Genomic DNA, 18233 nt, shown 5'->3' on the forward strand with positions numbered 1-18233 from the left:
TAGCGATAACACTAGCTTCCTCAATGCAAACATGATGATTGGTTTTTTCTACATGCTCAGCCAAAGCGGAAGATTTAGCTCTCCTATGCTTAAGGTCAGCAGCGTGCTCACAAATCCTCTGATTAATGGAGCGACTGGTTTCACCAATATAAGGGGTCCCACAGGAGCAGGGGATCATATAAACCCCTTTCATATCTTTGGGGTCAATAGGATCCTTAACTGATCTGAGGGACGAAAGAATGAAAAATGATAATGCTACTCTTTGTTCAAAGTCGGCCAGATTGAGCAATTATAATTATGCTGCTCATCAACAAGGGAAAATTGTAGTGGGACAGAATCTTACACTCCTAATTCTAGAAGAACAAAATGTGGAAAAATGCATGGAAAAACTTTATAAATTAAATCACACAAGGAAGGCAGCATCATGAGACAAAGTAGCAAAGCAAATCCAAGTTCTCAAAACTGCTTATGGCAGTGATGATAAAAGCTAAATACACAGCAAAAGAAAACTAAATAAGAAACCCACAAATAAAAAGAATGCCATTGAAATTTGGAATTTTTAGATATTGTGGTCTCTTGCTAGCATTAGGGAAAGAAGTGTGAACCTTATCTATCTTCTTTTCATTACTTGCCAACACTGAGAAAATTTGACCTAGGCTTGGAGACTCTGACCAGGACTCCATGAATTTGATCAAGCTTGACAGAATTACTCAACGAGTTTGACCACGTTTATCATTTTGATAGATAAGACTAGCATTATTTTGTCTTTTTATAACTGGAGTCATATGCAGAGTATACAAGCACTGTATATGCAGAGTTTAGGGCATTAGTGGCTTTATAACTTATGCTACAAACAAATGACAAAAAACAATTTTAGGGAAGAAAAATTTGGCTGTAAGTTCTAATAATCAAAAGCAAATAGTTTCTATTCTATGAAGCTTGATTTGGTACTTTTGAAGAAGATTACAAACTTGCCCATGCCCAGGTCTGATACCACCTGAAAGCTTGGTATTGCATATTCAAGTGTCAATGTTTTATAATTTGGTGCTTGTGTGAATTTATTATCTTAACATCATGGATCTGCATATCATATCTTTGTTTAGATGGACATAATGAATCACTTCTAGAGGCTACAATTTCTTTTTTCTCCTTGTAAACAAATAAACCCTTACATCCATACCAACCAATACATTATGCATCCTGTCCTTACTCTATAACCTTCAATGCTTACATAAATACAAGTTTGTAGTTTTATAAAGTACACAAATAAAAAATATGTCCATACCAACCATATGTCCATATGTCCATACCAACCATATGTCCATATGTCCATGTCATGGTGCTGTCCATGCTTTTGATGCATTCCTCCTGTCATTTGTGCTGTAGATGATCCATCCTCTTGTCAATTAATGACTTGAACGACTAACTTGACACTGCTTCATTGTGCACTATGACATTTTTATCTAACTTCTTCGGAAAATGAGGAACTGATGTATACAAGCACTATATATGCAAGCACTATATATGCAGAGTATACTCTGCACTGTATATGCAGAGTATACAAGCACTGTATATGTCTCAGATTTTATGGAGAAGAATCAACAACTGTGGAGTATATATCAGATTTCAAGGCATTGGGTCAGCAATCAACTGTGGATCTAATTCAGATTTGAAGCATTCCATTTCATCATTTCCAGATTTCCTGTAACATGCCAGAGATTGTTTTATTTTTAGTTTATTGTTAGGATTTCATTCCTTAAAGCTAGTAGCTTTATTTCTCTGTAAAGTTGATCATTTTCAATGTAATAGGGGTTGGCTTTCGGGCCAAAGGGAGTAGTCTACCAAAAATCAAAGAAAAGGGTGTTGATTGCTTTGCTAAACAAAATCTAACCCATGTAGCATGCTTACAATAAATCCTCACTTAATTATATTATATGACTTGTCAAGATCAAATTCAAGGAAGTGAGCCTTCTTACTCATCTCCCTGGCCAATTTGATGCTCTGCAAGGTGATAATATTCTTTCTTATGATTTTGGAAGCTTGCAACTTGAATCATTTTCTTAAAATGTTTGTAATAACCTTGTGGGAGACATTGAGGAGGGTTATAGGCCTCCAGCCTCAAATTTCTTGGCATAGTAACATGCTACAATGTTGACATCATCATAGTTTTATATCATCTCATGACACAAATGATTGGGAAATATAGAAAATATATTTTGTTAAATATTGATTGAATCTCATATCAAGGTTATAGTGTCTAAGTCACCTTTATGAAATTGTTGAAGTGATTTTCCTCTCCATCAACAAACTCTGGTTGATCAAAGACATGTTCACATATTTTAGAAACCTAAATGTGAGAACTAGATTGAGATTAGATGAAGATGTTCAATTCTATGTACAGTTTCACCCATTGCTTATATACTTGTTTTAGTCCCTTTTAGCATTCAGTGAGTGAATTAGTGATCTAAGGTACCTTTTCTTTTCTTTTCTACTTTGCCTTATGGACCAGCATTGATCTCTTTTATATTTGCCTATGAATGGCTTGACATTGGTAATTCAACTATATGAATGAGTTATAGCTCATATTTAGCATGGCTCTTATTGATTTTGTCTGTATATCATTTAGTTGTGGCATGGTAATAGAATACAGTTATTTGCTTTTCTAAAGCATTAAACAAAGAGAGTGATTTGGTCACAAAATGAGAAATTTTGAATAATAATTCTAACGGTGCATCCATTTTCTATGGCTTCATTTCAAGCTTAAAAAGTGTATGTTGTAAATTTGTAACTTCCTTTTGTATCTATACACTACATCTATGGAAGGGCAAGAATGGAAGTGAACAGATTCTTGAAATCTGCAAATGAATCTTCAGAGGAACAAACAATGTTGTAGTGGGTAATAGACTGTCAAAGGATTTGATAAAGTCTGCGGATGAACCAACGGTGTTTTGGAATGTATTAAGTGAAAAGCAAAGCTATGTGAGCCAGAGGGGAGCCGTCGAAAGCTAGACACACAAACCAGTGGCACCTCTATGTATTTTGAATCTGCTCCTTTGGGCACTCATTTTGTAGTTCATGTTTCAAAACCACCTGATGCTTTAAACAAGCAAAATGCTCGAGATTTAATTTGAGTTACTCTTACTCAAGGGAGAATACTCCTCCTGGTAAAAGAAAAAGGTGTTGTGTGACAACAGATAGGTGGCAAAATTTGTGTTGTTTAAAGGATATCTGACAGATTTTCAGGGAACAGCTTCATGTCTCAGATTTTATGGAGAAGAATCAGCAACTGTGGAGTATATATCAGATTTCAAGGCATTGGGTCAGCAATCAACTGTGGATCTAATTCAGATTTGAAGCATTCCATTTCATCATTTCCAGATTTTCTGTAACATGCCAGAGATTGTTTTATTTTAGTTTATTGTTAGGATTTCATTCCTTAAAGCTAGTAGCTTTATTTCTCTGTAAAGTTGATCATTTTCAATGTAATAGGGGTTGGCTTTCGGGCCAAAGGGAGTAGTCTACCAAAAATCAAGGAAAAGGGTGTTGATTGCTTTGCTAAACAAAATCAACCCATGTAGCATGCTTACAATAAATCCTCACTTAATTATAGTACACATTTTCAGGTTAAGTTTGTGTTATGTACTATCGACAATTGTCATATTTGTGCCTCTGGAAACATATTAATCTCGTTAACTGAGTTTCTTTGAATAAACAACTGTTAGTTTATTTTATCAGTTTACATGGAATGTTAAATTAAACAAAGCCATAGTAGCTTTAAACAGGTGCATTTTTCATTATTCATATACATTCTTGGAAAACAACACTTTGAAATCAATCTTTGTTTGTGTTAGATATGGATAATGACCTAGATGAAGCAATTCCCTTAATGACCTAGATGAAGCATATCTATGCCCTCTTAATTCTGACGTCATGGAATCTAGCTATATCTGACCTCAGATAAATTTATTAGTCGTACAAGAAGACTTCATTAATAAATCTAGGGACTTCAAGTTCTGATGTGTAGTGATTTCACATCTGCTTAATAGGGAACTATTTCAACAGCTCTTTGAAGTTTACAGAGATTTGGTGTCTTTATCAATCAATAATACTTGATAGCCCAATTGGGTTTGATACATGTATGCTTTATGATTATTATTGCCAGGTCTGAAGGCTTAAGTTATGAAATCATTCATTTTAACTGTCATCCGAGTTGGAATCTAAACATGAGTGGAGAGGTTCACTGCCCTACTCAGATTTTGTGGCAATTCCTGTTACTTTATGCTCATCCTTCAATAGTACCTATTCTGCAGATGAGCTACTTTCACACATATATTATAGCTGTTATCAATCAAATTGTGCACCCTGTTTAAGTTAGCTTCTCCTAACACATCCATTAACATAGAATTTGATATATCAAGACCAATCAAGGCCATGACCTTATCATTCATCTTGCCCCAGTCCTCCTACTTCATGATGTCAGATTTTGTGTCCTTCATACTGATTTCTACTTTCTTTCAATAAGAAAATATTCCATCTTCAACCTCCATAAATGGAAGTTGTGGCCATAGAATTTATCGATCTCTAAATGTCTAGATGTCATTTCTCCTACCAAATATATCTTATTAGCCTCTCACTGAAGCTAGCTACCTCAAAATAATCACTACTACAACAACACAACATTGTCCAACTTGAGCTTCTTTACCTAGAAAATGAGATTTCTCTAGCTTTCTGATCAAGACCTCAAAACAAGGCCTCAAGAACACAAGATTCTGCAAACCAAGCTTATTCAACTTGGCAAAAAAGATGTCCCCCTTTGATACCAACAACCACTTGATACTAAATTGTTTTACCTAGAGAGCAACCTATAGCAATTAGAGAAGAATCTACAGCAGAAAAATTGTGAAGATAAATAGGAAATTCAAAATATTTAAAACTATAACAAAGAAGTACATAAAGCAACAAGGATTGTTTTTTTAATATAGAGGGAACAAATGATTGTTCACCTTTTTTTCTATAAGGAATGTACAAACATTGAAACAATGTCGCCCCTAAAATCAGAAATACAATTGGGAAACAACTTTGTTTCTGAAGCACAAGAATGCAAGCCAGAGATTTCTTTATGCATTTCATATACAATGGAAACTGCTAGTTACACAGATAATGTAACTCGGCATATCTTCACACTTGAAAGAAACTCAACACACACTGTTATTTTTTTGTGACTTGTAAATATAATTTAAACATCAGAGAAGAAATTCTCCTCTAAATTTACACTCTGTTGTATCAGATAATCAAGCCATTTGCTGAGATGAAAAACTGGGTCAACTGAAGAAAAATCACTACATTTTGTTGCATCAAATACTCTTTGAAGATTAGTAAAACTGCACACAGTTTGTCTACACTCAGCAATCATAGACTTCAGATCTGTTAGCCTTTTTTTTTGATATATCAAAAGGAAAACTCCAAGCTCTGTATCTCTGGAACTCCAGCTCTTAGTCTGTTTGAAGAGGAAGTAACTCATCATTGGCTAGTCCAATAAACAAGAAGACATGGATCATGAACCAACGGACCAAAATAAATATGTTTTTTCAACAACAGTTACTCCATGAATTGCTTTAATTACACACGCCTTTCAAGCTGTTGCTGCTAACAGTGAAAGTGGTGATGTTCTATCTGGTGTGAAAAATAGCCTACCATCTGAGCTTCTGTTAGGATGTGAGATAGCAATAGATGAACCATGCTTGTATGAAGAAAATGAAACAATGAATTCATCATGATTTTCAGTTCTTGTAGGTGTGTCTGCCGAAGGAGGTTCAGAAGGTGGCACAGGATGTGCTTTATCGCCTGCAAGCATTTGCACTACTTCTCTCATACTAGGTCGAGCTTCGGGATGAGGATGGGAACAGAGCAAACCCAGTTCAAGAACGAGCCCAACTTCTTCAACAGGGTACTCATTAAGAAGTCTAGGATCAACTGCTTCCAAAAGCTTTCCCTTGGAATGCAACTCTCGAACCCAGTCAACCAAAATTAATTCTTCGGGAGACATCTTCGGCTCAATGGGTCTTCTTCCACAAGCCACTTCAAGCAATAAAGCCCCAAATCCGAACACATCAGTGCTTGTTGTGGCCTTACCAGTACGAGGAAGCTCTGGAGCAAGGTATCCAATAGTTCCAACTACATGGGTGGTGTGAGGATTTGAACCATGTTCATATAAACGAGCAAGCCCAAAGTCCCCTAACCTGCCATTCAAATATGCATCTAATAATACATTGCTTGCTTTGACATCTCTATGGACTACTGTCTGCTCCCATTCTTCATGAAGATAAAGCAAAGCCGAAGCAACCCCTTTCAAAATTGTATACCTCTGCGACCAAGTCAACATATTCTGTGTGCTCTCAAACAAGAGCTTGTCAAGGCTACCATTTGGCATGTAATCATAGATAAGCAGAAGCTCTTCCTTATACCAACACCAACCTTGAAGCTGAACTAAGTTCCTGTGCCTCAGCCGGCCAATGCTTGCAATCTCTGCAATAAATTCCCTCACCCCTTGCTTGGATTCATGCGAAACCCGCTTCACTGCAACTTCCCGCCCAGTGCTGGGAATAACGCCCTTATAAACCCTGCCAAAACCTCCAAACCCCAGCAGCTGTTTGTCCCTAAATCCCTTTGTGGCCACTTTAAGTTCACTGTAGGGGAATCTATGAGGACCATATTCAAGCTCCCATTCTTCAATCACCTCACTCTGTTGAATCCCCCTAATAAGGTAAACTGTTGCCAGACTTGCAAGAACTATGATACTTACGGCAACTATGGATACCTCAACTATGAACCTTCTAGTCTTCACCATAGAATTTGCAGATGTAATCTGAGGAAGCTTTGAGAGTTCAAGGTCCTGTGCAGGCCCATTCATCCTGAAACTCCATCCGAGAAGGCGATGAGCACTAGAAAGCAGCCCTGTGGATGCTGAAAACCCAACATACATATAATCAAGAAGGACATCTGAGAGGTTAACATGAATAGATATCAGGAGTAGTCTACCTCTCCGGGTCAGCGATTATGCATTGCAATCTTGGCGAGTATGCAACAGGGTTATGATTATGAATACCAGCGCGCGGGTGACAATTCGAATTGGAACCGGATCGGAGTAGTCTGTCAGGGGATGTCAGGTCCCATTCCCTGCGATCCGAATCTAATTTTTTGTCAGGCCGTGGCAGGAATGTCAGGATTGCCAGGGGAGGGTGGCGGAGAAGCGAAGAAGGAGGGTGGCGGAGCTCCAGGAGGGTGGCGGAGGGCGGAGACATTCCCGGTGGCCGGAGCCGGACGATTTTCCAGCCGGTGTCGGAAAACGGGCCATTCTACCGCCTAGGTAGACTACTCCATTTTTATCGTATTGACAACCAATTTTGTAGTCCATGACACTCGCCTGTTCTTTTTGCCTAGCTAGAGGACCGCTTTTTTTTTGTACAAAAGTTTACAATGGAAGAGAGAAAAAACTTTCCATCCAGGGAATGGAATTTAATGCCGAATTGACCTCCCTTGCTCTCGAGGATCATTGGAGAGGCAATGTTGGTTGCACCGACTATAAAATTATCACCTTGCAATTTTTTATTATTTTTATTATTTTATTATTATTTATAATTGTAATTTTAATATTAATATTTCAAAAGATTTAAACATTATATTTATTTATATTAAAATATAATTTCAATAATTAAACTGATAGGCTTCTCTTCTTGAAAATGGTCAAGCCAATTTTCATCACATCTTTTGTGTTCATGCTCACCGGGCATCGTGTGCATGACTTCCATGATATTCCTACATCCTATTCGTTGTTCCATCGATGAAAGAGAAGAAATAGAAGAAGCTCAAAGCTTCTCTACTTTCAATGTTATAACAATCATCATGGTGGTTTATTTTCTCGCCTTCAACATCACTAGAAATCACATAATTGTTCTCTCACGCATTTTTGTGGGTTCTTGCTCGTTATTCTCGCAACACCTCTAGTTGTTTCTATGAAGCTTCTCATTAGATAAATGTATTCCAGAGGCGAGCAATTGATCCCAACAGTGGTTGAAACTGACTCGAAGAATTTGAGCATGTTAATTTCATTGTCTGTAAAATTCACGACCATAGATGACTGCCTTGCTCAGTGTAGAGCTTCTCGTAGTTAGCCTTAGTGTAAAATCCAATCCAAAATCTAGTAACTAAGGCTTAACATTCTGCTTTTCTGAACTTTTCAAAATTGCAATTTAAAAAAATTGTAATTTTGGAAAAAATGAAATTATTGTTTTCTATGCAACAATGTATCAACCACCCTCTAATACCCTTTTCTGAACATTAAATTGTCTATGGATCCACTCTCCATAGGGACTCTATTACATTTGTGAGGCATATGTCCATTTGTTCTATTTATTCATGTTACATAGATTTACAGAGTGACCCAATGGCCATTTTCCTTGACTCAATTGTGACTGAAGTTTTTTGGAGGATTTGAATACTGAACCCACAATAGTGGACCACTTTCATCCACCTAAGAGACCTCTAGTGGTTATAAAACCCTATTAGGCCAACACCAATTATAACAATCTTTCCTTCTCGTGCTTGATTTCTATGAAAATTACCAATTCAATGAAATTCTAGACTGAAATGATCTTACTGTAGCCTTTTTATTAGTAAGTCACTGGTGTGACCTGCTAAGCCATTGAACTGTTGTGAGTGTTTTATTTGAACCATGAGCTTTGTCTACCATTGTGATAACGTGGTTATTTTCCTTCCCACTGAACAAAAATTGTGAATATTTTGATAATCTAAGGATTTTAGGATTGACTAAGATTCTATTGGGATTTCAGGATGTTTAGCAAGCCAGGCTTTTTTGGTTGGAGCTCTAAGTTTTGCTAGCTCAAAGTAAAAATATCATTTTTTTCTTTCTTTCTGGGATATAGGTGATTTAAGAAGTTATGGACAAATGATTCTTTTTGTTTTCAAAGTGCAAAAAACCACTGAACACAAGGATCTTCTGTTTAGCTTTTGTTTAGCTAAGCTTTTAGAATAGAGTGGACTATTCCATTGAAATAACCCAGAACTTGCACTCGATCTCAACGGTTATTCCTTTCTCTAAGGGAATTGAACCTTGGTGGGTGGCATCACATCCCACCACCTTGATCGTCAAACTCCAACCCCATTGACAACAATAGAATTTTGCAAATAATATGATGTTTTTTTAGTTTCCATTGTCATTGAGAGTTCATGTGCGTTCATCAAATTTGCACCTAGTCTACCAACTGCCATTGATCTGATAATTGTTCATAAAATGCTCAATGGGAAAAAAGGGTTAGCACCAGTATACAATGTTGATAAATGTTGAGTGGTTATAAGTTTGAAAACATTGATTTGTTTGTCTCTGTATTTTTTTGAACTTATATTCTTCTCAACATTCATCAAATAGATTTAATGTCCAGTTTGAATTGAACTTCAGGTTCAATATAAGCAGCTTCTTGAAGAGGATCTACAACAGACATGTGGTGTTTGTGGGTGATTCCACTGGGAGGAACCAATGGGAGTCTCTGATTTGCATGCTTGTAGAAGCAATTCTGAACAAGAAACAGATTTATGAAGTCAATGGAAATCCCATAAAAAAACACAAGGGATTTCTATCCTTTAGATTTGTAGATTACAATTGTACAATAGAGTATTATAGGGCACCATTTCTAGTTTTCCATGGCTGCCCACCTAGAGGATTTCCTCATGAGGTCTAAACCACGCTGATAGTCGACACCCTAGATTATACTTCACATCTTTGGTCTAATGGGGATGTGCTCATCTTCAACATAGGACACTAGTGGAACTATGGAAATACAATTAAAGGGCATGTATGGTTTTTGATATTTCATTTTTGAGGATAAGAAAGCCATGCCAGTTTAAGGAATGTAATTTTTTGACAGAAGTTTTTTGTAGGGGTTGTTATTTCCAAGAGGGAAATACAGTGGACATGAAGATGGATGTCGAAACCACACTCCAGAGAGTAATGAAGACATGGGTTGAATGGTTTCTCCAACATGTCAAATCTGAAAAAACCCATCTATTTTGCGTAGCTATGCTCCTGTTCACTACAAATAATTTTGGCCTCATTGGTCCATGGCAAATGCTTTCAATTCATAGGATGAAACATCTATGTACTAGATGCGAAAAAAGAAAATAGAACCATTGTTCTATGTGATTTTGATTTTGAATTGGTCAAAAGCTCATGACTCAAATATTACAACATGCTTTCCTCTTAAATGGTAGGATTTGAAGATTTTTAAGGGTATACTTGTATTTAAAAGCTTAATCTCATATATGTGTCTTTCAACATCTTAAAATGCATAGGACGGTCCTGGAAAACTGGAGGGAAGTGTCATAAGGAAACTTGGATAGAGTTTATTTCTACTTGGTTTCAATGGGAGCCAGTTAGTAACCAAATCATGTCTGAAGCAATCAGACAACTGAATGGCAATAAGAATGTGCAATCATTAAACATAACATATTTGATCGAATTCAGAAAGGATGGTCATTCCTAATTGTACTATTTGGGGAATGGGCATGGACTAGATCCACTCCACAAGATAGATTGCAGCCACTAGTGTCTAGCTGGTGTCTCGGATACATGAAATCATCTTCTTTATGGCTACCTGCTTGCCAGTGGATATGAAATAGATATGAGCACATTAATGAACAAGGGATAACATTATTGAGTAACCTACATTTCTGGATGGCGTAAAATTTTTTCCCCAGTACTACACCCCACAAAATGGGAGGTGGATTGTTAAATTAATTTCATAAACAACAAAAATATTTGCTCATAAGAGTTCCTTTTACTTAACACATGCCCCGTGATCCAGGTGGCATTCTTTTGGAGAACGAAATAATAATTTGCAGTAGTGGTAGAATGGAAAAACATGACCTATCTGTAAGTGGAAAATCATGACCCTTCATGCAATATATGCTTTAAAGTTGGGCCATATCCTCAGAGATCATGGCTCCTATATAATTAACATAAAGTAGTATGGCCAGACCATCTACATGTGAAGCAAAAGTCACATTTTTTCTTTTTTGGTTTTCTTCCACCATTGGGGTTTTCTTGTTACAACTTGTATTTCATTACTCAGGGTCGTGTAAACACGTGAATTGTACAAATTACACGAGAATTAAATTTAAATATGATTGATCTGCCCTCTTACGCTTTTGGGTAAAGGAATATCCACTTTGTTGATGGTTGTAACGTAAAATAAATAAATAAATAAATAAAATAAATGAACTTAAGGTTGGAAAATTTGAAAAAGGATGAATTGAAGATTGTGATATTTTGGGTTATTACATAGTTATTCCTGTGTTTTCACATTGGAAAAAGATAAGGTATGCCCTTGGTTTAGGTCCAATCTAACTCAAGAAAAAATAAATTAAGGCAGTGAGCTGACTACTTAGTGTGTGGCCTTTCATAAGGTGAGTTGGGTCATTATGGCTTCCCCATCCTCGAACAAGCTCCTGATCTAATCGGAGGTGAGACCAGTCTTGGGGATTAGGCATGTTGTTGAAGGCTTTCTGGGTAAGGTAATGATCCTTCTATTGAAGGTCCCGAAGCCAAGGAAGCACATGGTAAGAAGCCATCGGTATTTAGTAGGTCTTCTTTTAAAGAGCAATCTTGACTTGTGCAGGTTGAGGGCATATTTTGCATGTACGTTATCAGAAGCTATTACATGAATGACTGTTGTGTAGGCTGCAATGGATCATCAAGGACTAGATGTGGCTCAAGGCTTGCAACATTGTGACACAACTGATCCAGACCCAAATTCTTACCCTGTTTTTGAGGAGAATGTGGGACTAAAGCCAAGTCCTAATTTAGAGTCCATGGACGGAGACATGAGGGAGTTATTCGAGTATCAAGAAAGTGACCATCTGGAGAATCAGAGCTTAGAAGATATTTCTTTATCATTTATGTTACAGGGTGGGATTGTGCACTTATGGTTCTGTTGGTTCGTTCTTGAACTTATGTTTGCTTTCAACCTTGTAGAGCAGCCAAGGTCTAGGTATTATGCTTTTAGTACATAAAGGTAGGGTTCATGTTTTTCCATTTGGCCATCTCTCCCTCCATATTTTTTTCACTATTTTGCTGAGGGTGCAAAAAAAAAAAAATCCTCCATAGTGGCATGTGCCTATCACAACATGCAAATGGTAACGCTCTTGGAAGCCTCCCATTAAGCTCTATAGTTTAAGTGTAATTCAACCCAAACCCTGTAAAAATTGAAATTCAATTGTAATAATATCCAATTGTAATTCAAGTGTAATAATCTCCCACTGTAGCCTCCCATTAAGCTCTATAGTTTAAGTGTAATTCAACCCAAACCCTGTCAAAATTGAAATTCAATTGTAATAATCTCCAATTGTGATTCTCTGTTCTGTCATAAACTTTTAATTCAATTGTCAACATATACACAGACTACCAAGCTCTCTGTTGTACATACCTGTTCAGAGGCAAACCTCTTAGTGCGCTTGTCCAACCTCCCGACCTTAGGAGGGTCCTCCTCGACCTTCCACCGCCAAGCACCCTGCAAGATTCTTTCTATCTGCAACTCTTTGGCACTGCCAAAGTTACGCTATCTGGTCCTTACCAGACATAGCGGTTTATTCAGGGAGTTCTCTGCTCCCAACATGCGCTATCTGGTCCTTACCAGACGTAGCGTTCGCTGCCAAATTGCAACTTTTCCAGAGCCTTGCTATCTGGTCCTTACCAGACGTAGCAACCTCTTTTCCTGTTTCTTTTACCATTAAGTATCCTTCCTCTATGAGGGCTCAACCGCCATCTGAAAGTAGTTAGGGTTTCTTCCCTTTCTGACAGATGTCATATTTTAGTTCTAATACCCCTCTGATGAGGAAGCTCTATAATCATTAGCAGTTGGTTTTATTTCCAAGCCACACTCGTTGGCAACCAAACAATTATAACTATAATTAATTGAAACAGTAACAACAATAATAATTATCCAGTTTTACCAAACATAACCATAACCAATAGTTAAATTTACTGTTTTTAATTTAAACACTAGCAATTAACTGGGGCGTTACATCTCCCCCTCCTGAAGCTCAACATCGTCCCGATGTTGTTCACCCATAAACAGTTCGGGGTAATTTACTTTCATGCTCTGTTCATCCTCCCAGGTGGCCTCTTCTGGCCCAAAGTGCTGCCACTGCACTTTAACCTGGGTGATGACTCGTTTCCGCAGCACGACCCTTCTCCGATCTAATATGCTCACCGGCTCGACTAGGAATTCTCCTTCCGGTTCCACCTGAAACACACAACAACCTGATCAGTGTTTTCCTGGCAAATACTTGTAGTTTAAGCTTCTCACAGTATCCACATACCTGTATGTCCTGCCAGCTAATTATGTGTTTAGGGTCGTAGACATATTTTTTTAAAACTGACACGTGGAAGACATTATGGACCCGGATATGGCTAGGTAGGGCTAGCTGATAAGCTACCGGCCCCACTCGAGCTAAAATCTGAAAAGGCCCACAGAAACGGGGTGCCAATTTGGCACACCCATTCCATTGTAAAGCGCTTCTCCTCGCTCGAATTCTAACATATACATGTTCTCCCACTTGGTATTCCTTAAAGGTCCTTTTACGATCTGCAAAACTTTTCTGTTTGTCTTGAGCCACTTTTAAATTAACCCGCACTCTCTTAACCATTGCCTCCATCTCTTTTAACATTTCGGGACCCAACATGAGTCTGTCTTCCGGTCCACTCCAACTGGATGGCGTGCGGCATTTCCTGCCGTAAAGTACCTCGAAGGGGCTCATCTGTAAGGATGCATGATATCCATTATTATAAGCAAACTCCACTAGATGCAAATACTCTTCCCACCGAGTGGGTTGTTGCATCACATAAGATCTCAACATGTCCTCCAACACTTGATTCACCCGCTCAGTCTGTCCGTCAGTCTGCGGATGGTATGCGGTGCTAAAATTTAATTGAGTTCCCAGACCTTCAAACAGGGTCCTCCAAAACGCTGATGTAAATTTGACATCGCGATCGGATATTATAGTCTTTGGCAGCCCGTGGAGCTTAAATATGTTCTGCATAAAAACATTTGCGATTTGGGCTGCACGATACGTAGATTGAACCGGTATGAAGTGGGCTGTCTTGCTGAGTTTGTCCACTACAACCATAATAGAGTCATTGCTCTTCTTAGACTTCGGTAACCCTGTAATAAAATCCATGGTAATAACTTCCCATTTCCATTCTGGTATGGGTAATGGTTGTAACAAACCCGCGGGGTGTTGATGTTCAACTTTAATTAGCTGACATTCTATGCATCGTGCCAGATATTCCGTTACGTCCCTTTTCATGCCTGGCCAATGATATTCCTTTCGAAGCGAAGTGATTAACTTTTGATATCCCGGGTGTCCCGCATAAGGACTTTTATGATTTTCGTCCAGAATTTTCCTCTTAATATCACCCTGGTCGGGTACACATATTCTTTTCTTGTAACGTAAAAGGCCTGCCGCGTCCAACTCATAACCTTGTTGCATGATGTGGGTGTTTGAATTCTGCACAAGCTGTTTCTTTTGCTGGTAGATTTGATCTTCCTCAGCTGCCTCTATAATTTCTTTGCTAAGGGTAGACCGTCCTTCACTAAGACCAATTTCATAAAGACAATGCGCTTTTCGGCTTAACGCATCCACCACCGGTTCTCTTTCCCTTTTAAGTGTTTGATTTCAAAATCAAAACTGCCCAAAAAGTCCACCCACCTAGCTTGTCTAGCATTTAAGGTTGGTTGACTTAAGTAGCTAGTTAAGCTGTGATGATCTGTCATCAATAAAAAATTTCTTCCCACCAAATAATGGCGCCACATTTTTAGCGCATGTACAACAGCAGTGAGTTCCAGATCATAGGCTGAATACTTCTGTTCATGTTCCTTCAATTTTCTGGATTCATACGCGATCACCCTCCCCTCTTGCATCAGCACCCCCCCTACACCTTCTTTGCTGGCATCTGTGCAGACTACGTAATCTTTTCCCGGGTCTGCAATGCTCAGCACAGGTGCAGTAGTGAGCAAGTGTTTGAGTTGCTCAAAGCTCTGCTGACACTCTGCTGTCCACTTAAAGATTTTCCCTTTCTTTTGCAAGGAGGTGATGGGGTATGCAACCCTGGAAAAATTTCCACGAACCGCCTATAATATCCAGCCAGCCCCATGAAAGACCTGATATCAGCCACGTCTTTTGGTGTTGGCCATTCCATTATGGTTTTAATCTTTTCAGGGTCTACAACAATGCCTTCCTTGGTGATGATGTGCCCCAAATACTGGATCTGCTTTTTATAAAAGTCGCATTTGCTAAATTTTCCATATAACTGATGTTCCCGTAGAGTCTGTAGCACAAGTCTGAGATGCTCTTCATGTTCTTTAATATTCCGAGAGTATATCAGTATATCATCAATAAAAATTAACACGAATTTATCCAAATACTGATGGAATACACTATTCATCAGGCACATAAACGTTGCAGGTGCATTGGTCAACCCGAAAGGTAGTACCACGAACTCATAGTGTCCATAACGGGTTCGAAAAGCAGTTTTGGCTACATCCTCTTCCTTAATTCTGATTTGATGATAACCAGATCTCAAATCGATCTTTGAAAATATCGTCGCCCCTTTCACCTGATCGAACAGTTCATCGATACGGGGTAGTGGGTATTTGTTTTTCACTGTCAATTTATTCAGCTGGCGATAATCTATGCACATACGGAGTGTTCCATCCTTCTTCCTAACAAACAGTACTGGGGCTCCCCAGGGAGATACACTGGGACGGATGTATTTCTTGTCCAACAGCTCCTGCAGCTGCATCTTTAATTCGGTTAACTCCGGCACACTCATCCGGTACGGTGCTCGAGACACTGGGGCTGCACCAGGCACCAGCTCTATGGTAAAATCCAAATCTCTTTTAGGGGGCAATCCTGGTATTTCCTCAGGAAACACATCTGCGAATTCCTGCACTACCGGTATGTTTTCCAGTGCATTATCTTTATCTTCAGATTTTGCATGACCCACTTGAACTGCATATACTTGACACTTTTTCCGGATGCATTTAGCCAGTTGTGAGGCAGTAATTGGTCGAATCTGAACTGGCTTCAGAATACCCTGAATTTCCTGTTCATTTCCCATTTCATCCCGGTAGGAGATTGTCTTGGTTTTGCAGTTTATTATGGACCACCGCCTTTCCAGCCAGTCCATTCCAATTAACACATCATAAGAGCCGAGAGGAAGTACATTTAATTCCGCTGTCACTGTCTGTCCAGCTATCTTTAATGGACAGTTGCTGACCTTGGCCAGCACCCGCCTTTTGGCCCCGGTAGCTAGCTGAACCAACCATGGACTCTTAAACTTAACAGATTGTAAATTACAGCTTTCCACTATTTTGGGGCTAACATAACTTAATGTAGCTCCTGGGTCTACTAAAACAGAAACAGTTCGATCAAAAATCTTACCTTCGAACTCTACCATCGTTGGCTGGTAATCAGCTTGACGGTCCTCGAGAGCAGCATTTATTCTTGGTATGGACCGAGCCACATCACCCACTGTAGAAGCTTCATAAACCTGGGACACCTGATCACTACCCTTTCGGTGAGGACAGTTCTTGATATAATGTGGCCCACCACAACCCCAGCACTGTACTGGCGGTCTAACTGTCCCCTCATTATCAACTCTGCCCGGCTGCTCGCTATATTTGGGCTCATTAGGTGGTTTCATTCTGAGCTGATTTCTAGACTGACTCCTACTGCTGGGCCCTTTTGAACCTCCTTTGCTGAAACTGCCACGAGCTCCCTTAATTCCCATAGTGGTTCTGCTGCCCTTTCTATCCACCCAACGCTTTCCAAAGCTATCTCCCCTTTGTTTATTCTGCTGATAGCATATTCTAGCTTTCCGAATCGATTCATCCATGGTCTTCGGGTTATCAAATTCAATCCTTTCCCGCATTGTTTGGGGTAGACTGCTAACAAACCGCTGCACTTTTGCCTTTTCCTCCCGAATATACGGTACATAGCGGAGCAGGGATGTAAATTTGGTAATGAATTCATCCATGGTCTGCTGCCCAAGCCGCAGATCATGGAATTCCCGTGCTTTTTCATCGTAAAAGCGTTCAGTCAAGTATTTCTCCTTGAAGTACTTCTGAAAAATTTCCCAAGTTATATCCTGTTCGCTCACTCCCCGCACCATCTTAACTTCCTCCCACCATAATGTAGCTTTGGCCTGCAGCTGGAAAATAGCGAGCCGTGCCTTAAGATGGTGGTCATATTCGTAAACTTGGAAATATTTGTTCATGTTTATTAGCCAGGCTTCCGCAGCCTCCTCGGACTCCCCATCAAAATGCGGCGGCTTAATCTTCCGAAACTCTCCTTGTAGTTCTATCCGCTGTCTTTTTGAGGTTTGATGCTCAGAAGCGTTGTCAGATTTCTCACCTCGAGCCTCCGCCCTTCCCTCCGTTTCGTCCTGATCAGTATGGTAATCTGGTTCTTCTGATACATGCTTTTGCTCCGGACTGGGGTTAGGCTGGTGCTGGTTTTGTTTATCTGATAAACTTTTCAGGATCCTTTCCTGTTCCATGGTCAATCTGGTGTTGTCCTCTCGCAAACGAGCCATCTCGTTCTTCAATTCTTGGACTGTCTCCAATATGGTCAAGTTGGTGCTGCGTGCCTCCTCCCCTAGCTGCACCCAAATCTCAGGATTTCCCTGAGGGTGGGTGACGCTGTCTGGTCTGTCCACATTTCCATGAGGAGCACTGCTCGTTCTCCTCATTTTGCTGTCACCTGTTCAGAAGATTAGTTTCTTTTCCACAGATGTTACATGCAATATATCATGGGATAATCCCTACTTGCTCATTAATTCAATTAATCATATCAGTTTCTCAGTTATGGTTAACCCGAGGTCACAGAGTTGCAACCTCGCTCTGATACCACTTGTAAGACTTCTACAAAAAAAAAATAAAAAATTATTTATCCCTATAGACATTTACACATATATATATACTTTGCTTAGGGTGAATTACTCTTGGTAACTATGTTCATAACAATGTTAATACCAATGTTTCACCAACATTATACTCACGACATTTAAACACTTAAACCTAGCACTTTATAATTATTATCCACGGCAATCATTTATCGTGTGCACTATTGGTTAGGCGTATGCATGTATCGTTTACCAT

At 39.1% G+C, this 18233-nt stretch overlaps 1 protein-coding gene and 2 pseudogenes across 1 annotated transcript; 1 reads left to right on the forward strand and 2 right to left on the reverse strand.

Annotated features, from left to right (window-relative positions):
- Positions 1 to 5632: 5632 nt before the first annotated feature.
- On the reverse strand, positions 5633 to 7048 carry LOC149253279 (L-type lectin-domain containing receptor kinase S.4 pseudogene; annotated as a pseudogene).
- A 30-nt stretch (positions 7049 to 7078) lies between these two features.
- On the forward strand, positions 7079 to 10721 carry LOC149253280 (protein trichome birefringence-like 11; annotated as a pseudogene).
- A 2503-nt stretch (positions 10722 to 13224) lies between these two features.
- LOC149253281 (uncharacterized) lies at positions 13225 to 17824 on the reverse strand. The gene is made up of 8 exons (XM_089454421.1): positions 16529 to 17824; positions 15891 to 16387; positions 15566 to 15794; positions 14884 to 15203; positions 14337 to 14731; positions 13951 to 14234; positions 13510 to 13830; positions 13225 to 13392 (listed from the first exon to the last, which is right to left on the reverse strand). Exons 1-8 carry the CDS (start codon positions 17822 to 17824, stop codon positions 13225 to 13227), a joined length of 3510 nt encoding a protein of 1169 aa, XP_089310547.1.
- Between the last annotated feature and the right edge of the window lie 409 nt (positions 17825 to 18233).

Source organism: Pinus tabuliformis, chromosome 7, assembly GCF_031772625.1.
Source record: "Pinus tabuliformis cultivar Carrire ecotype Pingquan chromosome 7, CPIR1, whole genome shotgun sequence".
Classification (NCBI taxonomy): Eukaryota; Viridiplantae; Streptophyta; class Pinopsida; order Pinales; family Pinaceae; genus Pinus; species Pinus tabuliformis.

What these genes read in the sequence shown, in the direction of transcription:
- LOC149253281 (XM_089454421.1), bottom strand. Translation starts at nt 17,824, where the DNA reads ATGAGGAGAACGAGCAGTGCTCCTCATGGAAATGTGGACAGACCAGAC. An exon ending in CTGATTACCAGCCAACGATG is followed by an intron (nt 16,388 to 16,528) that starts GTAGAGTTCGAA and finishes TGGTTGGTTCAG; the next exon opens with CTAGCTACCGGGGCCAAAAG. An exon ending in CTGACGGACAGACTGAGCGG is followed by an intron (nt 13,831 to 13,950) that starts GTGAATCAAGTG and finishes GCATCCTTACAG; the next exon opens with ATGAGCCCCTTCGAGGTACT.